We start from the raw sequence: 24,594 nt of genomic DNA, 5'->3' as shown, positions 1-24,594 counted from the left end.
GACATACAACATACTAAGTCTCTGATATTGAAAGTCATATTTATAGTGGGAGATACCGAATAGGCAAACAGATAACATTTGTTTGGGAGGTGGCTCATACCTGTAATCCCAGCTACTCAGGAGGCAGAGACTGGGCGGACAGAGGTTTGAGAATAGCTGGGACAAAAAGTTAGTAAGATCCCATCTCAACCAATAAGTTGGGTATGGTGGCATACGCCTGTCATCTCAGCTGTGCAAGAGGTATAAATAGGAGGATGGTGGTCCAGATGAGCCCTGAGCAAAAATGTGAAACTCTATTCAAAAAATATCTAAAAGAAAAAGGAGTAGGGATGTGGCTTAAGTAGGTCAGTGCCTGTCTAGCAAACATGAGGCCCTGAGTTTAAATCCTATTACTGTCTGCTCCCTTCCAAAAAAAAAGTCTGGTAAAGAAGCATTAGTGAGTAAATAAGACTTTGAAGAGCAGTTATCATGAGACAGGAGAAACCCAAGCAAACAAGCAAATGCTGGAAGAGGGGGAGGGTGTGAAAAAGTGTGCAACGAAGAAGACTCTGTGCCATATTTAATTTCAAATATTTAAAAATGAAGCTACGAGTTTGTGATCTCTGAAATGCTTAGCCTGGTTTTTAGTACCCAGCACATAACAGTGTTGAATAACTTTTTTAGCTAAACAAAATAGAAATAGAATTTGTCTTGAATCAGGAACACGGCAAAACTATGCCCCCAAATTTCAGCTCGGACTTACTGTACTTAAGATGTATGAAATATTCATTAATAGAAGGGAAAGAGTGAGTTAATTTGAAAATCCATTAGGTACATACCCTTTCATATGTTTTCTCATTAAATGTAGTACAGCAAGCAGCAAATATCATTTCCTTATTTAAGACAAGGAAACTAAGGCTGAGAAAAATAAAGTTATTTGGCCAAGTCATACAGTCAGAAAGTGATGAAGTCAGAATTTGAACTCGTCTCATCTGACACTTTATTTTTCTCTCACTTTTTCTTTTTCTTTTTTTTCCGTTTTCTGAAGAAACGGAACTCATGATCCTCCTGCCTCAACTTCTGAAATTCATGCAGGGTTTAATTTTTCATTCTAGTAATGTATACTGCTCCCACTGTCCCAAAACTATTTTTTTAGATTAAGTAAATAACTCATTAATATGATCCAGTCATTAATAATCCAGTCAGACACAGCAGCACATGCCTGGAAGTCTAGTTACTCAGGAGACAGAGGCAAGAGGATCTCCAGTTTAAGATCAGTCAGGGCAAAGTTATCAAGATCCTGTCTCAAAAAACAAAAACAAAATACAAAACAAAAGAGTAGCTGAAGTGGCAGAGCACTTGCCTAGAATGTGCAGGTCTTGGGTTCAGTCCCTACTATTGTAAAAAAAAAAAAAAAATGTGTGTGTGTCTGTGTGTGTGAATAATCACTAATCACCAGGAGCAGACTGACCCAGAATATAAGACATTTGCTCTGAAATACAAAAGTACTACATGAAGGAGCTCACTTGATGTTGATCTCTTCACTTTTATACCTTGCCATACTATTCACTTATTGTATTTTATCTTACTGTAGACTTGTGGGAATTGGATGTTGAAGAAAGATGAACAGTAAGCAGCAGCAGAAAGGAAGAACTGACTGGCTGGTTTAGAGGCCTGTATTTTGTCTTCTACTTTTTTACTTCTGTAACTTAATTCTGTCATATTTTATTGTCTCTCTCAGTTTAGTCCAACCCCAATATTTATTCCCACCTCTACTAAAGTATCAGATTTTTAAAAATTACCTGACATGTAAGAAGTCCTACCACCAGAGCCAGAAGACTCTGAATTCTGGAGGTCAGCTGAGTTTTCTTCACAGCAGGAGGACTCAAGCTGTTTTCTTCACAAGGTGAGCAATTCAGGAGCAAATTAGAATGCATCCTCTTTGTACCCTACATGTATACAATTCAGACTTGTCACAACAAAAGCATTTTAAGTACAGCGCTAAATAAAATACCACTCTGAAACTTTGAGCAGTGATTCTCAAACTTTTTCCCTCTTAAAAATTATTGAGGACCCTAAAAACTTTTTGTTCATGGAGATTACAGCTATCAGTGTTTACTGTATTAAGAATTATAACTGAGAATATTTGTTTACTAATTCAAATAGCTAAAAACAAATCCATTATGTGTCAACATAAATAAAATTTTAATTAAAATTAACTTTTCCAGAATAAATAAATGAAAATAATAGCATTGTTTATATTTTTGCATTTTGTTTTTATAGTGGTTGGGATGGAACCCAATGCCTTGTGTATGATAAGCAAGCACTCTATCACTGACCTAAGCCCATTTTTATAAGTATTTTTAATGCTGCATTTATGAAAACAGCTAGATTCTCATTATTTGCCTCACAAATTTCATCAGTCATGAGGGCAATTAAATTACATCACCACATGTCACATAGCTACATAGCTTCTGGAAAACTCAACTGTACTGTTATTTTTTGGGGGTTTGCTTTTTGTTTTTTGTGGTACTAGGGTTTGAACTCAGGGAGTACACCTTGAGCCACTCTACCAGCCCTTTTTTGTGATGGCTTTTTTCGAGGTAGGGTCTTGCCAACTATTTGCCTGGGGCTGGCTTCAAACCACGATCCTCCTGATTTCTACCTACTGAGTAGCTAGGATTACAGGTGTGAGCCACTAGCACCCAGCTTAACTCTACTCTTCCAAAAAATTGAGTATGGAAAAGGCAAAATGCCTTTCTTTTTTTTAGTACTGGGAATCAAACTCAGGACCTCACACATGGTGGGCAAGTGCTCTACACTGAACCCCAGTGTATAAATTTTATAAATTTTATTTTGGGATAGGGTCTCATTAAGTTGTCTAGGTTGGCCTCAAACTTACAATTCTCCTGCCTCAGCCTCACAAACAGCTGGGATGGCAGGAGTGTGCCACCACACTCAGTGGCAATAATCTTGTATTATTATGGAAATACTTTTAGCTTCAGATATTTTCAAATCATAGTTTGAGAAAATGGACCTAGAGTAAGTGAAAAGCACAACTAAAAGATGAGTATTAATTTGGGGATATTAAATTCTTTAGTCAAGATAAACCAAGGAACTTCACTTTTTCAAAAGAATGCTGAAGAAAAAATATGTTCTATTCACAATAGTCAAGTTATGGAAACAGCCAAGATGCCCCACCACTGACGAATGGATTAAGAAAATGTGGTATCTATACACAATGGAATTCTATGCAGCCATGAAGAAGAACGAAATGTTATCATTCGCTGGTAAATGGATGGAATTGGAGAACATCATTCTGAGTGAGGTTAGCCTGGCCCAAAAGACCAAAAATCATATGTTCTCCCTCATATGTGGACATTAGATCAAGGGCAAACACAACAATGGGATTGGTCTTTGAGCACATGATAAAAGCGAGAGCACACAGGGAGGGGTGAGGATAGGTAAGACACCTAAAAAATTAGCTAGCATTTGTTGCCCTTAATGCAGAGAAACTAAAGCAGATACCTTAAAAGCAACTGAGGCCAATAGGAGAAGGGGACCAGGAACTAGAGAAAAGGTTAGATAAAAAAGAATTAACCTAGAAGGTAACACACACGCACAGGAAATTAATGTGAGTCAACTCCCTGTATAGCTATCCTTATCTCAACCAGCAAAAACCCTTGTTCCTTCCTATTATTGCTTATACTCTCTCTACAACAAAATTAGAAATAAGGGCAAAATAGTTTCTGCTGGGTATTGAGGGGGTGTGGGGGAGAGGGAGGGGGCAGAGTGGGTGGTAAGGGAGGGGGTGGGGGCAGGGGGGAGAAATGACGCAAGCCTTGTATGCACATATGAATAATAAAATAAAATAAAAAAAAGAAATGTACACAGAAAAAAAAAAGAAAAATATGTGCCATGTTAAACCTCTATAAACTAATTTATTCAGAGCTTACCAATTCAAAAGTTATCATGATTTGGTTAGGAGCTAAACTTAAGGACATCTCTACTAAAATCAGTGATTCTCAAAGGGTGGCCCCTGAACTAGCAGCATCAACAAGACCTAGGATCTTGCTAAAAGTGCATGTTTTCAAGTCCCATCTCAAACCTACTGAATGGAAACTCTGTGGTAGAGTCCAGTATTCTGTACCCAGTTAATAAGCCCTCCAGGTCATGCTGATGTACTCTAAGTTTGAGAATCACTGCATTAGATAATACTTAGCGAGATCTTAGATTTTTGGTTTTTTTTTTTTTTTGGAGACAGTGTCTCATGTAGCTGAGGCGGACCTTGAAATCGCAATCCTCCTGTCTCAACCTCCTGAGTGCTGGGGATCACAGTGTGTACCAGCAAACCTGACAGATCTTAGAATTTTTAAAACATGGAATAATGTTCCATTCTTTCCAAAGAATCATTAAAATATAATTATTTACTTGCAAACAATTCTTACTCTGATTATAGAATCATGAGACTCCACTAAGGACATTTCAAGGCAACCTGTCAGTTCAGTTCTAGTTATTGTAACAAATGTATGAAAACAAACTTGTACATTTTTCTCATTCAGATTACCTTTCTAAGTTGTCAGAATTAATAAGATTTTACTATACTTAGTTATATTCATATACTATCAGGAATGTCTACAAAATAGGTAAGTGCTGGCTTATGAAAATTATCCCTTTCTGAAGGCACTTTCAGGTTCTTGGTTGCAAAACAATTTTTCTGAACTACAGATATTAAAAAGCTGCAACCTCTTCAAACACACTGAGATGAGGTCCTGATGCTTTATAATTTACAAAACTAACATATGCTACAACAGAGTTTTGCTTTACCTTGCAAATCAAATATGCAATTATCATTTAGTTTATTACTAAATAAGGTTGAGAGGTACATTTAGAAAATCCTTTCTCATAGGTAACTCTGCGAGATGCTTCAGAGGATTGGGCATGGGTAATCCACAGAATTCTCAGGTTAATTGTCAACTCAACCAAAAGAATCACAAGCAGTCAAGAATTACTGATCTACTATTATATGAAGGACTTCCCATGTTTACCTATAGGCATAATTAATAGTGTGAAACTGGTCATATTACTAAAAGCAATCTATCGATTCTATGCCATCCTCACCAAAATTTCAATGACATTCTCTATAGAACTAGAAAAACCAATCCTAAAATTCATGTCAATGTAAAAAAAAAAAGAAAAAAGAATTATTAATCTATAGAGTGCCCATGAACAAAAGAAACTTCTCCAAATCTGTGGTACATTTTCCTTTCTGTTTCTGTTTTGGTTGACAATTCTTTCTACAAACAAGTATATGTGAGTGCCATGTCAGACTACTGGAAACTTTGGAATTTTATTAAAGATTAAGAATCTTAAACAAGGCACTGGTGGTTCACACCTGTAATCCTAGTTACTTAGGAGGTTTGAGATTACAGGCAAGCCAGGGCAAATGGTTCACAAGGTCTCATCTCCAGAATAACTAGAGGAAAATGGACTAGTGGCCAGTACCAAAAAAAATTTTTTTTTTCCAAGGCCCAACAATTAGCTGGCAGAGTGGCTCAACTGGTACAGCACCTGCCTAGCAAGCGTGAGGCCCTGAGTTCAAAACCCAGTACCGCAAAAAAAAGAATTTTTTTTTCCAAAGAAAATAGACTGGTGGTAGAGTACCTGCTTTGCAAGCATCAAGCCCTGAGTTCAAACCGCAGTCCCACTTCCTAAAAAAATCAAATTTACATCAATACCTTGGTAACATATGGCTCCATTACTTCCTCTAATTGCTCCTTAAACTGAGATATCTCAAACTTAGGGACACAATTTTGCTCCTCATTCCTTACAACCTGATGCTGATGCTGAAGTTCTGCATTTTCATTTTTCACTTCGTCTATCTGCTGCTGAAGTTTTGTATTCTTAGCCCTTTCATTTTCACATGTGAGTAACAAATTTTTAACTTGAGCGATCAATTTCTCAACTTTTGATTTCAATTTCCGTCTTTCTTTCAAGTTTTCCTTTTCATGTTTCTGAAATTCCTCCTGTAAAGACAAGAACTCTTGTTCTCGGGCCTCTTTTTCTCTTTTCAACAAGTCCAAAGCAGAGGTGGTGGCCGTCTCCAATTCTTCTTTGAGTTGCTGCAGCCTTTCTATCTCTTCTTCTTTCTTGCACAAAGTTTTGTCCATCTCTATACACTGATTTACAGATATGGTTTTTTGTTGCATTTCAGTAATGTACCTTTCCTGTAAACGAATGCAATTGACCTTGAGCTTTTTAAGTTGGATCTGTAAGGTTTCCTTTTCTTTCCTGGATTCCTGATGGTGTTTATGGGCATTAGCTAAAATCTCTTGCAAATTCTGCAATTTCTTGTTAATACCATTCTTTTCTAGGATTATGTTATATTTGTCTTCAATTAATTCTTCAATATTCTCCTTTAGTTTATTTATGATGTCAACAAACACGTGCTTTTTGGTGATCTTCACCTGTAGTTCTTTAATCTTCTTCTCCAAATGCACATTCCTACACTGGAGGTCTTGGATCTGCATTTGCTGCTTTCTGTTAGTATGCTTTAATTTCTGTAAGACTTCGTTTAAAGCCATGTCCTCTTCCAGAGGTAAACTTTCAAGGCTTTGCCCCATGTCAGGCAGCATGCAATTCTGAGATGTTCCTCTACTCCTGGAGACGGCTGCTGGAGACCAAGTTGAGGCAATCTCTAGGCTTTCCACACCCTCTTCTATGACTTCCTCCTGGTGATTGACTGACATCTGAGGAATTTCTCTGGAATTCTGTATTTCTTTTGAAGACACTTCAATCTATAAATTATGGTAAGTAAAATAAATATGAAAGAGCAGAGAGATCAGAAGCTTTGGAGACAGATAGAGCTGGCCTTTAATTTTATATCTAGTTTCTTCAGTTACAAAATAACAATAATACTACCTACTTTCAATAATACCTACTTAACAAAGTTAATAATTATTAGTTGCTGAATATATGTATAGCTCCTAATAATATAGCAGAACACAAGTAGTAAGTAGATGATAGACATACGTATTTACTTTGACAAAAGAAAAATATTTGAAACTCTCACCATTTTTATGATATAAACTTTTTTGAACACATACGCTTTCTTGACTATGAATCCATTAAAACAAATAAATATAGCCATTATCCTACAGATTGCAATGTCTCTTTTGAATAAAGACTTCTAAGAATTCCTCACTTAGACTAGTACCTCACTATATGCTATGACTCACATGAACATCAGAATGGCAGACAGACATATCTCATGAATTATTTTATGACCATAATACAGGGTTTCTTGGGGGGGTGGTTATCAAAGAACATTAATTGTGGTATGAAATACTGAAATGGATATGACATTTAAAAACCAGGAAGAGGTAGGGGGGTATTAGACCAATTCAGATATATTGGACCTTTGCATTTTTAGTGGCTTTTCATTGCTCTGGGATAAAGACAACTTTCTTATTAAGGCCTCCAATAAGGCCTCATTGCCTTGCTATCTGACCCCATGCCACCTCTCCACCCTCAACTACATCCCTTCTGTTCCCTGCAACCCTGAGTTTCCTAGACACTGGGCTTCCTTATAGTCCTAGCAGGTACCATGCTCACTGTAGGCACAGGGGATCCATAGATGCTATTCCTTGTGCATGAAAAGCTTTCCCTTCCATAGTTGCCTAATGAACAACTCATCCTTTAGAGCTCTGCTCAATAACCACTTCTTCAGGGAAACCTCCCCAGACTCTTGACCAGGGGAGTATCCTGGGCATAGATGACCATCCTTCAGCTCTTATCATCCATGCATGTGTACAATTATTTGTGGGATTATTTGGTTAATGCTTATCTACTCTACTAGAATGGTATTTTCGTGAGGACAAGAAACATAACTTTTTTTGTGCTTTTAACCATTATGTAATCAACATAAAGTAAGGAGCCTGTTACATAACAGATGCCCAAAAATATCTAGTGACTGACTGAAAAAAAATGAGTAAACGCAACAAAAAGAGGAAGGAGCAATCTTGAGAAATTTTAATTGAGCAGATTTCTTAAAAGTTGTTTTCATGGGTAATCAACATGGATAAATGAAATTCTCTTTCAAATGCTTCCATCTACTTCTATAAATGAACCAAAAACCCTGCTCATACTTAGAAATGAAATATAATAATCATACCTTTTCTTATCAAACTCACATTGAAAAGGTGATTATTTATATTATACTTACATTATATCTACTTGCCCACAACAATTTTTAGAGCTTTTTATTTTTTTGCTTTTTTTCTTTCTTTTCTTTTGGTAGGACTAGAGTTTGAACTCAGGGCTTTGAGCTTGCAAAGCAGGTACTCTACCACGTAAGCCACTACTCCAGGTCATTTTGTTCTGGTTATTTTGGAGATGGGGTCTCGAGAACTATGTGCGTGGGATGGCCTCAAACTGCAATTTTCCTGATCTCTGCCTTCCAAGTAGCCAGGATTACAGACGTGAGCCACCAGTGGCTGGCTAGAGCTTTTTATTTTTGTTTAGAGCCTGTAGAACTCATACAGTTAGTATCTTCAGTGCTTTTAGGATTTTACATGTGTGCCCAGAATCAATAAATCCAAAGGCAGATGAATGTTTTTCACTTTGGTAGAAAAGTTAGTATCTTTTTCTTGTCCACAGAAGTCTAACAAAATAGAAAAATCTTAAGATTGTCTTGTCAAATAGTTCAATCAACATCTCTGCACAACTTCATCTTTTCAACTGTTCCCTTACCGTAAACCTGAGTTCCAGCTATTTTGGCTCAACAAATACAAAACCAGATTATATTCAAGGCCCCATATAGATGCTATGTTGCATAAGAAGATGAGTAAGACACAGTAATGCTCCTCATAGAAATGATCATTTGGTAAAGCTAATTCCCAAATGTGGGCTTGAATTAGAAAAATTGAGATTATGGCCTAGTGCAGGAGCTCACACCTACAATTGGGAAGTTGAGATCAGGAAGACAGGTGTTTGAGGCCAGCCTAGGCAAACTGTATTCCAGACCCCATCTCCAAAATAACCAGAGCAAAATAGACTATAGTTGTGGCTCATGGGTACAGCACTGCTTTGCAAGCTTGAAGCCCTGAGTTCAAACCTCATAGCACAAAAAAAAAAAAAAAATTAAGATTTAAGATGAGATCCCAGACTGGGCTCTGGTGGCTCATGCCTGTAATCCTAGCTACTCAGGAGGCAGCAATCAGGAGGATCGCAGTTCAAAGCCAGCCCAGGCAAATAGTTCTGCAAGACCCTACCTTGAAAAACCCTTCACACACACAGACACACACAGACACACACACACACACACACACACACACACAAAATAGGGCTGGTGGAGTGACTCAAGATAAAGGTCCTAAGTTCATGCCCCAGTACCACAAAAAAAAAGATGAGATCCCAGACTGCATTTTCCCCAAGGAAACAAAGTCCTTTGTACTTGTTCAATGATTTAATTCTGCTTGGGAAAAGTCTCAGATTATACATATAGAATATATATATATGTTTTTAACAGCTCCCCACAAAGACCCCCACATCCTTATCCTTTAATATTCCAAAGGCTTTACTGACTATCAAAAATCTTACCGCTTCTGTTTTATAATTAACTCTCAGATCAAGCAGGGCAAAGCTATTCTCACTATAAGATGCATTTTCAACATTTCTGGGAATACTTTCTTTATCTAAAATGCTTTGAGGTTGAGTAGGCTTGAGGGCAGATTCCAAGAGAGGATTTTTATCCAGTGAGTTTTCTGTGAATTGCAGTGTCTCTCCATTGCAGTAGGTTAGAGATGGACTTCTAGGAGATTGTCTGACACACTCATGAGCAAGTTGGTCTTTGTTTGTAGAAGTAATAGTTTCTATTGCATTTTCTTCCTTAAATGAATCTTGCATAATATTGGTCTCTTTTGCATAATTACACCCATGGTTTTGCAATTCTGACTTCTCTGGGCAAGAAACATCTTCCACAAGGTTTTGAAACGTTGTCATTTCATCACCAAATGCTTCTATCCAGTGAAATTTGCAAATGGGTTCAAATTGTCTCAAAGAAGAAATGCTGGTATTTATTGGCTGAATCTGCACATTCTGTGAGTAATCTCCAATGTTGGTATCTCATTAGAAAGAGAAGAAAAGAAATAAGACTGAGTTAGCCATATGTTTATGTGCTAACTGGCATATTTATATTTAAGAAATAACTGTTGAAAGCTTTTAGGAATTACATACTATTTCAACCTTATTCATTGTGTGGATTTCAAACAAAAAAAGAAACTTTTTACATGGGGGAAAGAAGTCCCAAACGACTGCCACAGGGCTGGAGGTGTGGCTCAAGTGTAGAGCTTTGTCTAACAATCTCAGAGCCCTGAGTTCAGTCCCCCAGTACTGTTAAAAAAAAAAAATAGCATGTTATAGCTGGACCAGTGGTGCATGCTGGTAATCCCAATTACTCAAGAGGCAGAGGTAGGAGGATTGTGAGTTTGAGACCAGCCTAGGCAAAGTTAGCAAGACTCTTTTTCAAAAATAAATAAATACAAACAAAAGCATGACTCAAGTGGTATGCTTGCCATACTGGATTCAATCCCCAGTACAGCAAAACAAAAACAAAAGTACACATACACATATGGGTCAAATTGTATTTTATTTTAATCTTTTTCACGTACATTCTTTTTATGTATATAAAAGCCTTATAGGTTTCCTCTTCTGAGATTTGCCTGTTATATACTGTTATGGGCTGAATTGTGTCCCTCAGAAATGCATATACTGAAGCTGTAACCCCTAATACTTCAGAACATGACTGTATTTGGAGATGGTATGTTTAAAGAATTAGGTTTAAACGCGGTCAGAGGGGTAGGTCCTAACCAGAATGACTGGCATCATCATAAGAGGAAGAAACACTGGGGAGGCATCCACATAGACAAAAAGGCCATGTTGGGACCCACCAAGAAGGTGGCCATCTGCAAGCTAAGCAGAGAAGCTTCAGGAGAAAGTGACCTTGCTGGCATGCTAATACTGGGCTCATAGTCTCTAGATCTTTGAGAAAGTTAATTTCTGTTGTTTAAGCCACTCAGTCTGTGGTTTTGTTATGACAGCACTGGAGAAAACAAACAATTTACCTGATTTTCTACTGAGTTATGTGTCTTTTTGTTATTGATGTGGAGTTCTTTATTTTTTATATCAATTTGGAAACATTGCACATATCTTCTATCAGACTGTGGTTTGTTTCTTTTTACTGTCTTGATTATACTCCATCGCATAGGAATTTTTTATTGTAACGTCAAATGCATAAATTATGGTTTGCATTTAAGAAATAGTTCCCTTTCTTATTGTCATAAAGGCATTTTCTAAATCCTTAGCCTACATGGAATCTATTTTAATTTGGTGTGGGGTAAGTTTCTAATCAGTTTCTACATTTAGAAAGCCAATTGTTTCAGCACAGTTGAATAAATAATGTGCTCTTCCCCCACTAGTTTATGACATCTCTATCAAACACCACAGGTCCATTTTTATAAGTGGGTCTATTTCTGGACTTTTTATTCTATTCATTCCTCTGATGTGTTACCCTTCTGCTCTTAGCACATGGTTAAACTTACCATAACTCTGTAATAAATCTTGTTATCTGACAAGTCTTTTTTTGAAATTATATTCTTAAAAAATTTTTTCACTTCTAAATGGGAATGTCAGGGTCTACTTAGGATAAATGAAATTGCATTAATTCATTGAATTGAGGAAACTGATATGAACATGAAACATTTAATTTTTTTTTTAATGTCCTCCAGGGAAGTTTTATACTTTTTTTCCTTTTCTATGGTAGTAGTGGGGTTTGAACTCAGAGCCTCACACTTGCTAGGCAAGCACTCTGCCACTTGAGCCACTCTGCCAGCCCTTTTTTGTGTTGAGTATCTTTGAGATAGGGTCTCATGAACAATCTCTCCCCTACCCCCTTGAACCACGATCTTCCTGAACTCTGCCTCCAAAGTAGCAAGGATTACAGGTGTGAGCCACAGGAGCCTGGCAGTTTTGTAACTTTTTCTGTAGAAATCTTATACTTTGCACACCTTTTATTAGACTTATTCTTAGGTACATAATCTGTGAGCTATTGATAATTTTTAAGTTTTTAAAAATTAAATTTTTAAATAAGTTGCTGTGGCACAATGTAATACTATTAGTTTTTTATATTGATCTGTCAATTCTTCTAAACTTTTATTTTGTTTCTAATAGTGCGTAGATTCTTATGACTTTCTGTGTAGAAAATCACATATTTACAAATAATCATTTCTTTTCTTCCTTTCTAATTTTACATTACTTATTTTTCTTATACCCACACACATACTGAATTCTGTAATTTCAATAAGGCTTGTCAAGTCTTTTAATTTTAGTATTGGTTAAAATTATTAAAAATGAAGAGACGGGGGAGAAATGACCCACGCATTGTATGCACATATGAATAATAAAAAAATAAAAATTAAAAAAAAATGAAGAGACATTTGTATACAGCATTTAGGTTTGTTTTAATAAACATGATCGATATGTCTCATTATATGACAAACTCCTACATAGCATTTAAGCCAATTTAATAGCATTAAATTGCCATAATGCCAATTTAAGACTAGAATAAGAAACTCTGGTTATATCAATACCCATTTTTTAAGATACTTGTATGGCATAAAATTCTTGTGTCTAAGAAGCTGTGATCTGAGTCACAGCTGCTACATGACCTTGTGCAAGTTATTGAATCTGACTCTCCTCATTTGTAAAATGCAGATAAAAACCATCCTTATTTCAATTTTTAAACATCCCCATTTCACAAGATAATTTGTGGATTAAATGTAGTAACATATATAAAGTGCTTAACTCAGTACCTGGCTATTGTTATTATCACAGGATAAGCACACATACAAAAATGTTTCTGTTTTGCATATGGCCAACGATGGGATACTTACCACCCAACACATTGTCCTGAATGCTATAAATATCTTCAGAAAGTGAGGGTGTAGATCCATTTTCCCTTTTTAGATTCTTTGTTTCATTCTGTATTAATAATTTAAAAGCATTAATATTAATGCTTTGAGCAAATATCATAAGCTTCTAAAGGCGCACATGCTATCTACTTTTTTATTAGAATTTTTGTTGTACAGGTAGAACATGCTTTCTAGTATCTTTCCCACTGTGTATTTAGCTTTTAGTAAAACCATTCTAGGACAGTCATATTAAATAACAAATAGTCTGCTATTTTAATATTTTGGTATTTTTATAAGTCAGATGATGTGTCTATAAACATAGGGATTTATGAGAATGTATACATATCTTACTAGTAATTCTTTGATGTTTGTTAAATCTTGTCTAAATGGCAGTAAGATAGTGGTTAGTGTTCTCTGTTTCACTGAACATAAATAAAATATAGTTCCAGTAATGAGATGACATCTGATTCTACCTAACAATAATTTATAAAATTTACATAGGGCTTGTTCTCAGTTACCTTAATGGTATCTATCAGAAAGGGGTCATTAAATTAAATAATTTTGAAGAAATTTTGAAGAAAACATTGGTTTAATCATAAATATCATATCAAGCATGTGAATCTACATCATGCTCTGAGAAAAAAAAAAATCTCAACTCTTTTAAAGCCAGCTGACTACAAACCTCTATTCAATAATACCTTTTTAGAATTGTTCCATGTATTGAATGCACTTGAAGTACAATAAAACCTGTTTCAGATTATAGGCACACATCTATCATACCAGCATTCAGGAGGCTGAGGCAGGAGGTTGCAAGTTTCAGACCAGCCTGGGCTATAGAGAGAGTTCTAGGCAACCTAAGCTACATAGTGAGACCCTGTCTCAAAAATCCAAAACCAATCCCAAACCAAGGCAAACCAAAACAAAACAAAGTTACAGCTTATAACAATCTGTTTTTAGACATAATTAATTCAGATTGTCTTCCAAATTAGACTTAAAAAGTACTTTAAAAACCTGTACTTGAAAAATAAAATAGCACTATCTCCATCTGCCTTTATATTTCCCACAATCTTCTTAGAATTCTACCATTCATAGCTTTTCAAACATAACTTCTAACTCTAGTTTTCTCTGGTATCATTTTAAACTAAAATACATCTTTTGTTACTTTGGTCTACCAATTTATTATAAAAAGTGAAGTGCTCAATGAACTCCACAGAGGACTTCCTAAATACTTCACAACATCATTTCTTAAAATGTAGTACTATTGTGTTTTGGACACTGATTAACAGTATAATACTATGACCCAATATTTTTTCAAAATGAGGTATTTATAATTATAAAAAAGAATCCTAAACATTGTGTATGTGCATGGGGGGTGGGGGACAGACAGAGAGAGAAAACGCTCAAAACCCTTCTACTCAGTAAAAACCAATGGGACCATTTTTCTGTAAACAAATATGTTCAATAGCAAATTTAAGTTACATGTCCACTGCAGATCTACAAAAATAATTTAATTGTCCTCCCACTCATGAAAACTTAGGTTGCCTCTAATGTGTAATTATTATAAGCAAATTCTTTAAAAATCTTTATTTCCTAGAGGTAGAATTTTCAAATGCAGTTGCCTTCCTACTAAGCAGCCCTTTAGGAAGGTTGTGCCAATTTATATGATGAGTCACATGAAATTTTCTGTATTTATCCACCACTGAACTACAAAAAAGGCAATTTCACAAGGCACAATTAATACATTTCCATTGTTTCTCTATACTCTTGCTAGCATCTATGAAACATTTAGAACAACACTCCTAAAAATCTTAGGACATTACAATCTCTTATTTCTGAGAGAAAGGGCACTAGGAATTTTCATGAAGGTACAGGATAGGAGTAATTTACACTCAGTGCTGTCAATGCAATTATGCATGACAATGGAATCATTTGCATACTAGCACAATGGAAGATGCATTAGATCAGGAGTCAGGTCTCTTGAGCTCTCATCTTGGCTGTGACTGAGTTGTGGCTATGTTCCCTGGCTGCACTCTTGGGAACTTCAGGGGCAGACTAGAAAAGACCAGTGGAGTGGCTCATGGGGTAGAGTGCCTACCTAGCAGGTGTGGAGCCCTGAGTTCAAACCCCAATACTGTCAGAAAAAAGAAAAAAAAAAGTTTAGCACTCTACCTATGAAATTCTACCTTTCTTTGTACACTAACAGGATTAGGAAAACCAGGCCCTGTATTCTCCTCCCTATGTGCCCACAGGAGGTTCTTTTATTATTCTTCATATTTTTGAAGAAATGTTCATAAGGGAGACAACAAATTGCAAATGCTTCTGAACCACCCAGGACTTGTTAGCAATGCATACCTGAGGCAAGTCTGAGGTGATATGGCTGACTTCAATACATAAGGAAGAATCTAAGTGATAAAAGTCTTGAGAAAGACCACTGACATTCATGGCATCTGATTCTGACATGCTTTCTAATTTTTCATAAGAAGTATCCATTTCAAAACGTACAGGATGTGAAGATGATGACCAAAATTTTTTTCTTTTTTTGCGCTGGCAGGGATGATGACCAAAAGTTTTGAGAGTCTTTAGTCCTAACAGCTGAATTATGGAAGGTCTCTTAAAAAAAAAAAAAAAAAAAGGATAATTTTAGTGTCAATTAATACGTGCAAATGAAAGGTTTTTTCCCCCACACCCTTCACACGCAGAAAGTGTAACAGATGCTTAAAAGCTGCTTTTGCTGAGGCGCACTGACTCCTTACTTGGGCTCTGGAAGAATTAACTAACAAAGACAAGAAGTAGTTAGAGGAGTATGACCCCTTTTTTCCCATAGCAATGGAAGGAACAAATTGACAGTAGGGAAAATGTAACTGGGACTACAAAAGGGAAAACCTTTTGGTTGTAGTCAGCTTGTGTGCTGGCCAGTTTACTATGCTTGTTAATCAAATTGACATCTTCTCCCTTTTGTCTACATGCTGGAGAGTTCATAGTTAACACCCTTTACTCTTCAATTAATCCAGGCAGTCTTCTACCCCTTCTCTCTCTCTGATGATTGAGAAGGAGTAAACCTGTTAGCCAGATGTCAGTCATCTCTGGAGATATGGCACCAAACACCTGGGTAACTAAGGCCAGCACCTATTGTGGGACATGAGTTTTTGTCTCATACTCAAACTGAGCCCTTGAACTCCCCTTTAAAAAGCAGACATTTTCTCTCAGAAGTGGGATGTCAGACTTTGAGAGGCTGACTCTCCCTGTCCTTTGTCTGATGAATAACAAAATCTCACTTCTTTTCCTCAAAAACCCAGCTCTAGTTATTTCTGAATTGGCATTGAGGCCAGGGGACCAGCTTTCTAGTAACAAAAACAACAAATTTACAGCCCTAAATTTTATTTTTTCACAGCTCTAAATTTTAACTTTCATTCATTAACTTGGTGTGGTTGTAAACATCGATTTGGACAAAACCAAGTCAGTATGTGTGGTTACTATCCAGCAATTCCCTACAAAACTTGGGTCCTACAAAGTGAAGGAAGAGATCTCTCAGTTACCTAAGCAAGGGAGATTTTCAAACTTACTAGTTTGTGCTGTTTACCTGATTGATCCCTTCTATTTGAACACCTCATTATCAAGTCAAATACAATCCTGTAAATCAGTCTTCCCTCCTCGCTCTTCTATGCCACACCTATTTTCTTGGACAACTGGGGTTTTCTTTCTTCTCTTTACAATACCTGGGTTTGAGCTCAGGGTTTCACACTCGCTGGGTAGGTGCTCTACTCTTGAGCCACTCCTACAGCTCTCTTTCACTTCTGTTCTTGGCAGATTTATGTTAGATTTTTAAAATATTTATTCCGACCTCGGGGTAGCTATTCCGTTGACATTCTAAAGCTGTTATCTTAAGACAGGCGTTAAAAAGAGAGATCACGGGAGTTGCAGACAAAAACTGAAATTTTGTACTTGAATTTTTTTCAGTCGTATGACAAACTTTTCACTTTTCAAAACCACAGATCTCATTTTCACCTCCAAACAACGCAGCAAACTTGGTAAGAAGCCTAAGTGTGCTTACTTCCATAATCCATTGACAGTTTCTTTGACCCACGCTAAAGACTTCGCGCCTCCTCCCTCCGCACTGGTTCTGCGGAGGAAAAAGACCCTTGGACCCGTCCCACTCCGGACGTCTACGAACTGGCAGCGGAGCCCCTGTGTGACGTCAGCCCGCGCCAGCCAATCGCCGCCGGAAGAGGAGCCGCCGCACTCAGCGCCCGGCCCACCCCAATGGCTCCCAGAGTAACAAAGTTAAGAGGACGGGACACCCCCTGCCGGAAACAGCCTGTAGGCTAACTGGAGCGTCCATCAGCGGGTGACAACACAAAGTGGGGCGGGCGCAAGACACGAAAACCTCTTGGCGGAATGGACGGCATCCACATAGTTGAGCGGACCACTAAGCACATCCGCCAGACCCCTTTCACGCATCGTCTTCAGCAAGCTCCCGAGGATCGTCACGGCAAGGGGAGGGACTTCCGATGACATATTTCCGGCAGGGGGCTTCCGGTCGTTGGGTGGTCCTATTTCTACGAGCTGTTGGTTCTGGTTTCCAGCTGCATGAGGCTGGCGTAGCAGGTGTGGAGGGCTCCTGAGGGATTTGCGCAGCGGAGTTACGCGAAAAGGCGGTTGGATTCGCCGCAGGTAAAACCGTTTCTGTCCCAGAGCTGAGTGGGAGGCCTCAGGTGGCGGTGAGGGCTCGGCGTCTTCGGAATGGACTACCGGCGGCTGCTGATGAGCCAGGTGGTCCCGGGGCAGTTCGACGACGCGGATTCCTCCGACAGGTAGGAGCTCGTGCAGTGCTCAGACTCTGCTCACATTCTGCTCTCTCCTCCGTCTTGGGGAGCTGACATTTGTTTCTGGGTTAGAGGTTGTCTTTGCTTCCTTATCGCAGCTGGGTCTGTCCTAATTTAGCGTAGAGTTCATGAAAGCTCCTTGTCAAGGGAGTCTGCGGGTTCCCAGGCCGGTTAGTTTTGTTACGTGCCGGTGTCGAGGGTCCTTGCCTTCACAGGCCAGGGAACTGGCTTGTGAGGCAGCTGAATGAGGAGCCAAAGCCGGTATATATAAAGTAGGATTTGTTAGAGAGAAAGGAAAGGCTGCAGTTAGGGAGTTGCAACGGAGCCCGGAAGCCGGTGACTCGCTGCACAGGTGAAGGCTGGGGTTTTTAATGGACGTTTTAACTTTGGACTGGCGGATTTTCTCATTGGCCTTGCATTTCAAGGGCTTTCTCAGGTGAACTGGTTTGGTTAGCACCTTTATTGGGGGAAGGGAACAATCTTGAGAGCATTTTGCTCATCAGCCCTGTGGCAGATCTGTATGTCTCCTTTAGCATGCAGGAATGCAGGCCTCCATCTCCTCAGGATGTAGAAATGATACTGCCCTTCATGGGGGATGGGATACTCAGTCATCTGCCTTAGGTCTCTAGACCCTAAGTCTAGAGAGGCAGGTGGGGGATGGTAACTGGGGGACCTCGGTGTCTGCGTTGTAACTACGTTCAGCGGTCCACAAACACTAATACACCCTTACCGTGCCAGGTTTTGTCTTTGGCTGGAGATAATGATGAACGAGACAAACCAAGCCCCTACTGTCATGGTACTTTACCTTCTGTTTGGGAGGGAGAGCAGACTACCAAAAAAAAAAAAAAAAAAAAAAAAGCAGATAATGGAAGCTACTCTGCAAATAGTTAAAATAGGTTGGTATACTAAGTAATGAACAGGGAAGAATCAGTTAAATCCAGATTTAAATAACAAGCAGGAACAGCATTTCAGGCAGACAGGACAAGTAGGGAAGCCCCACAATGGGATCCATCTTGCCTGTGAAGGGAAACCAAGAGGCTGGTGCTTAGACCACAGTGGAGGTGGCAGAGAGAGAGAGAGAGAAGGAGCCAGATCATGTAGAGCCTGACAAGTGACACTGAGGCACTAAAGTATTGCTCAAGTTCTTATGGCAAACCAGAGGAGGAATTTTAGCAGGGGAATAACATGAGTTAAGTAAGATTCAAAGGAATCATTCTGCTATGTAGAAGATAGTCATGGAAAGCAAGAGTGGAACAGGAAGACCAGTTCCAGTTCAAAAGTAATCAAGTAATAAGATTCAGAGATGATGGGTGCTAGAGCTAGGGTCCTAAGAGATGATTTGGAGGTAGAAGTGGCAGGATTTGGTGACAATTAATGTGGGGGCTGGTGAAAGAGCAGTGAAGGATACCTGCTTAAAAGGAAAATGGAACAGTTATTTTTAAATTCCAAGAAAAGGGTTTGTACTTTTTGATGAGGGTTCATCACATACAGATTTTATTAATCATCTGGGAATGTTTTTGATAAAATTTACATTGACCACTTTATATTTGCCAAATTTTAGTATTAGGTGTAGGGATACATTGGTAAATGCCATCTATGGGAAACTGCTATTAAATAGACAAAAAAGGATTTTTGCTGGAATTGAGTGAATAGTACAAAAGAAATGGGTGAATAATAGGGAAGACTTCCCTAAGCAGGTGATAGTAAGCTGATACAGGAGGGATGAGTAGAGTTTAATCAAGAGTAAGGAGAACTTTCGTCTTACAGATCAGTGCACAAAAGTCCTTGTGAAAGAACTTAAGTGGGGAAAAGAAACACATCATAGATAATGATAATGAGTGTGCACTAGTTCACTCCCACACAGGATATCGTGAGGGTAAACTGGTGGTTCTCCACCAGGTTTCATTTTGCCACCTACCAAGGGGACTTTTGGCAATGTCCAGAGACATTTTAAAATATCATAGCTGGAGTTGAGGTGGTGCACTAGTGGCATTTGGTAGAGACTAGTGATGATGCTAAACATCATGGAGGTGTATCCTCCAGCAAAGAATTACCTAACTGAAGTTGAGAAGCCGTAGAACAAAGTTGTCACTTTAACATGCCATTGTTATTGGTAATTGGATGACTAGCTTATGGACTTGATTTATGAAGTCCTAGTAAAATGCAGGTGTTTAGTGATTATCTGTTTTCTTCCTGCCCATGTCCAGGGGAATTTGGAGCCCTCTGAAACATGGCTAATTAATAAATTGGGATTGATACCTGAACTTACTAAACTCATGTCTGTTTGTAAGTAGTGCATATTACTTGTTTTATACAACTTCTGTCCTTGTTTACATGAAAGTCAAGACTGGCACTACCTCTGTTGAATTTTGCTTGTAAATTTGTTTGGTATGCACAATGTTTTATAAAAATTGAATGTGTCAGGCTGGAGGCTTGACTCAAGTAGAAGAGCACCTACCTAGCAAGCTCAAGGCTGTGAGGTCAAACCTCAGTACTGCCCACTCCCCGTCCCCTGCCCCAAAAATAAAAATAGAATGTGTCATGTATGTGGAACATTTTACACAAACACCCAAATTTCTGGCTTCGCTCAAAAAACTAGGAAGATTCAGTAACACAAGGTCTGAATTCTCACCCTGGACCTTGTCTCAATTTTGACAGCCCACTTTTTGTCTTATACTCAACTTTCTTCACTCGTGTGTAGTGTTTAGCCTCTGTATTCACCATTATTTTCCTTTGTAAATGGGATGATTTGGAATCACACCATTCTTGATACAGTTCATTGTGTTACAAAGTGATTCAGAGATCAAGGTAAAACTGCTGTAGACTTGTTCCCAAATTTTGTAAGAAAGATTGTTTTTCTCTTAAAGGTACTAACCTAGAGTTGAGTCTGGTACACTGATTAGAATCAATTCAGTCAGCAAAGAAGATTATTTAAATTCTAACTTCATTTAGGGCAGAAGCAGATTCATTCAACAAATGAAGTACATCATACTTCATGTACTTCCCTAGTAGAACTTGGGCATGGAGAATAAGCAAACAACTACAACAGAACAGAAGCAGGAGAACTTGGTATTAAGCAGGTGGAGCTTACTGAGAGATTTATCATAAGGGAGCCTTGAGAATTTATCAGCATATATTTATGCATATAAACGTAAGTGTGTGGGTATATGTAAGTCCACTTAGAGGATTTGTAAACATGCTAAAATTGTTACTTCTAGTGAAAACATTGATTTGAAGACAACCAAAGTTGAAGATTACATTCTCTTTGAAGAGCTTCAAAATAATGTGACAGAGAAGAAAGGTGAAGGTGAGATAGAAGATGAGGAGGATGAAGAGGAGGATTATGATGATGACAATGATTGGGACTGGAATGATGGAGTTGGAAAACTCACCAAGGGTTATGCCTGGAATGGAGGAAGTAACCCACAGGTACTTAAATGATTTTGTCTATTTTTATGCTGTCTTTTTTTTTTTTCCCTTCTTGTTTTGCAGGATTTTGTGTAACTCTGGAATTGAATGAAGTATATGAAGGATTTTTTTTTCAGATTGTGTTGTTCTGTAGCCCTAGCCTTCATTGATTTTTCATTCTTCATCCTTTTCATATTTGTCATAATTTCCTGGGTTTGGATTCTTTTCGTAGTAAGTAAATAAATGTTAAGAGTTATTTAAGTGTCATAAGATTATAAGCTTAAAAATGTGCATAGGAAAGGACGTGAATAGGCAGTTAACTATAGGTCATTAAGAAACAGAAAAGGCTCAACCTCAGTAGTAATTAAAGAAATGCATGGGCCAGGCATGGTGGGTCATGTGTATAATACTAGCTATGTAGAAGGACCTAGGCAAGAGGATTGTGGTGCAGTCTAACCTGGGCAAAAAACACAAGACCCTACCTGAAAAATAACTAAAGCCAAAAGAGTTAAGAGTGTGGCTCAAGTGGAAGAGCACCTCATTGGCAAGTGCAAGGGCCTGACTTCAAACCCCAGTATTGTTTAAAAAAAAAAAAAAAATCATTGAATGCTGTTGATTTATGCCTATATTCTTAGCTGCTTGGGAAGCTGAGATCAGAAGGATCCAGGTTCAAGGCCAGCCTGCATAAATAGTTCAGGAGACCCCCATCTCCAAAAATAACCATAGCAAAATAGGCTGGAAGTGTGGCTCAAGTGGTAGAGTACCTGCTTTGCAAGTCTGAAGCCCTGAGTTCAAACCTGAGTCCCACCAAAAAAAAAAAAAAAAATGCAGATTATGTGAAAATACCATTTTTTTCATTTATGAAGCTGACAAAGACAAAATATACAAGCAGTAGTCATATAGATGAAATTATTTGGAAAATAAACTGGTATATGATAAAAACTTGAAATTTTTTGACCAGCATTTCTTCTAGGAGTGTACCAAGATTTAATTACAATAGTGATTCTCCAAGATTATTTATAGTAGAGGAACATTAGAAATGACCTTGATTAAATTTACTATGGGACTGATTCACACAATAGAATATTGTGTGAGCCAGAAAATATGTTGCAGTATAAGACTATTAACGAGGTTAAAATATGTATATTATATGTATATGTATGTAACATATATTCATGATAGGTGTTCATGATTTGCCATGTGCAAAAAACAATTACCAATCATGGAGAGACTGCTTCTCAAATTGAAAGTACTGAACATGCCAGGAGTTTCCAGAGCCATAAAATTAATGCGTAAAGGTTACTAAAAGATGTGGAGGGAAAAAACCAATACCCCTTGGACTGTTAAAGCAGCTATGTTATATACTAGAATATGTACATTTAAAAAAATAACCAGGGCTGGTACAGTGACTCAAGTGGTGGAGGGCCTGCCTGGCAAGTATGAGGCCCTGAGTTCAAACCCCAGTACTGCCAAGAGCAAAAGAAAAAATAATAAAAAATAGCCAAAGAAATTTCATACTTACTAGAATCTTTTTTTTTTTTTTTTTTTTTTAGTGGGACTGGGGTTTGAACTCAGGGCTTCACACTTGCTAGATAGGCACTATACCATTTGAGCTGCTTTGCCGGGCCTTTTTATTATTGGTATTTTCAAGATAGGGTCTTGAGAACTGTTGGCTGGAGCTGACTTTGAACGGCGATCCTCCTGCTCTCTGCCTCTTGAGTAGCTAGGATTACAGGCCTGAGCCGCTGGCGCTCAGCTTTTACTATAAACTTACTTTGGTAACTTCTCCATTCATTGGTGAGACTGAGCAATTTCAACATGGACTGTGATTACTTTTAAGAAAACTAAAAAAAAAAATTGGAAGTATATGTGTTTAAACATTGACTATTATCTTTGCATGCTGCAATTACACTGATTAAATTTTTACCTGTGTTATAGCACTTGCCTAACATGCATGAGTCCCTGTGGTCAATCCCGCCACTAAATAAATAAGCCAATGAAATAAGTAAGTAGAAATAAAACATAGTAGAAAACAGGTAAAAAAGATTTTTTTTTCAGGGCTTTGTACTTGCTAGGCAAGTGCTCTAGTATTAAGCTATGCCCTTAATCAAAAATTATTTTAAAAATTAAGTTTAATAGAAAAACATTTTGGATCCTTTAAAACCCAGCCTCACAGTTCCATTCTGAGATAGGATTGAATCAGTGATTGTAAGAGATCCCTTTGTATCTATACTATACTCTATTTATGAGTTTTAAATGTTGTCTTCACTTCTCTTCTTGCCATTATTTAAGTTTGAACACAGCACCAATCAAATGCTAAGTCTCATACTTAATCTTTCCCTTTCTTGACATACTGGGTCCAAAATGAAATTGCTAGAATCAGTTTAGTTAGTCTCAGCTCTTTATTAAACATGGAGGTAATTGAACATTCTGAAGTACTGAATTATAAACCAAATTATAAAAATAATTTTGATTTGTTTATAATAATGAATACATTAAAGAGAAGTAAATGACAAAAAAAATTACGTGGATTTTTTTGTTTTAGCCAATAACTTTAACCTTCTGTTTCAAATATCTTTAAAAAAGGTTTTGAGCAAATTTGATTCTTTCCTTTCCTTTCCTTAGTATACTCCTGTAAGTGTTGATTCTTTAATAACTAAGGAAAAAGGCATGTGATGACGAACCTTAGGTTTATATTTACAATTTGTACCTCAGACTCTAAACTCATTTCTTGTAGGCCAGTCGACAGACTTCTAGCTACAATTCAGCCAAAATGTCTACTCCAGCTGACAAGGTCTTACGGAAATTTGAAAATAAAATTAATCTAGGTGAGTTTATATAATACATTACCTCACTGGGCTATGAGCATAATCTTTAAAATCCATGAAGTGTTAAACATTTTTGTTGGATCAAGAAATAAATATATTGTGTTACATAATTATATTGCTTAAAGAAAGTTAAAATTTGTAGTGAGAGTAGTAAGGGTGGGGATTGGTACTGGGGTTTGAACTCATGGCCCTGTGCTTGCTAAGTAAGCTCTCTACTACTTAAGCCACCTCCAGCCCCAACTTACACTTTTTTAATTGTGTTTTCTCATTTGTTGTGAAGTTACAGGTGTCTATTCAAGTTCTCGTCTGTTCTGTAGTAGATTTTGTGATAGGACCATTTCATAGTAGTGTATTGAAACTGCTGTTTTGTTTCACTGGAGACTTTTAATGTAGGTGTTAATCACTTAGTCAGCTATTAAATGTAAGGCCATCATTCTCTTCTTGCAGAACCTTGACTCTTTATAAACCTAGTGCAGTGTTTCATACATTTATCAAGTGCTAAATTAATGAATATAGATTAATGAATTTTAGGGTCTCCATTGTCACTGGATTTACCACTTAAGATGCAATAGAAGTTTTTAAAATTAT

The 24,594-nt window shown here is 37.6% G+C and overlaps 2 protein-coding genes across 13 annotated transcripts in view; one reads left to right on the top strand and one right to left on the bottom strand.

Annotated features, from left to right (window-relative positions):
- The window catches only part of Cage1 (cancer antigen 1), a 40,399-nt gene extending 23,185 nt beyond the window's left edge, over positions 1-17,214 (bottom strand). For 6 of the 10 annotated variants that reach the window (XM_074082935.1, XM_074082933.1, XM_074082934.1 and 3 more), the window contains exons 1-6: positions 16,999-17,214; positions 15,300-15,557; positions 12,930-13,017; positions 9,580-10,103; positions 5,718-6,776; positions 1,782-1,928 (exon numbers count right to left, since the gene is read on the bottom strand). In XM_074082935.1, the coding sequence (XP_073939036.1) occupies positions 1,782-1,928; positions 5,718-6,776; positions 9,580-10,103; positions 12,930-13,017; positions 15,300-15,557; positions 16,999-17,004 (2,082 nt within the window). In that variant the 5' untranslated portion in view covers positions 17,005-17,214. Of the gene's footprint in view, positions 1-1,781; positions 1,929-5,717; positions 6,777-9,579; positions 10,104-12,929; positions 13,018-15,299; positions 15,558-16,527 lie in introns of all 10 variants that reach the window. The other 4 variants (XM_074082938.1, XM_074082936.1, XM_074082937.1 and 1 more) reach the window with 4 other exon arrangements.
- A 404-nt stretch (positions 17,215-17,618) lies between these two features.
- The window catches only part of Riok1 (RIO kinase 1), a 29,061-nt gene continuing 22,085 nt past the window's right edge, over positions 17,619-24,594 (top strand). Inside the window, exons 1-3 of one of the 3 annotated variants that reach the window (XM_020172700.2) lie at positions 17,619-17,758; positions 20,989-21,199; positions 23,916-24,006. In XM_020172700.2, coding sequence (XP_020028289.2) covers positions 17,688-17,758; positions 20,989-21,199; positions 23,916-24,006 — 373 coding nt within the window. In that variant the 5' untranslated portion in view covers positions 17,619-17,687. Of the gene's footprint in view, positions 17,759-20,988; positions 21,200-23,915; positions 24,007-24,594 lie in introns of those variants that run through there. The other 2 variants (XM_074082942.1, XM_074082943.1) reach the window with 2 other exon arrangements.

The sequence above is a fragment of the Castor canadensis genome, chromosome 8 (genome assembly GCF_047511655.1).
Source record: "Castor canadensis chromosome 8, mCasCan1.hap1v2, whole genome shotgun sequence".
Taxonomy (NCBI): domain Eukaryota; kingdom Metazoa; phylum Chordata; class Mammalia; order Rodentia; family Castoridae; genus Castor; species Castor canadensis.
Note: the sequence above shows the minus strand (reverse complement) of the source record. Positions and strands in the feature narration are given on the sequence as shown.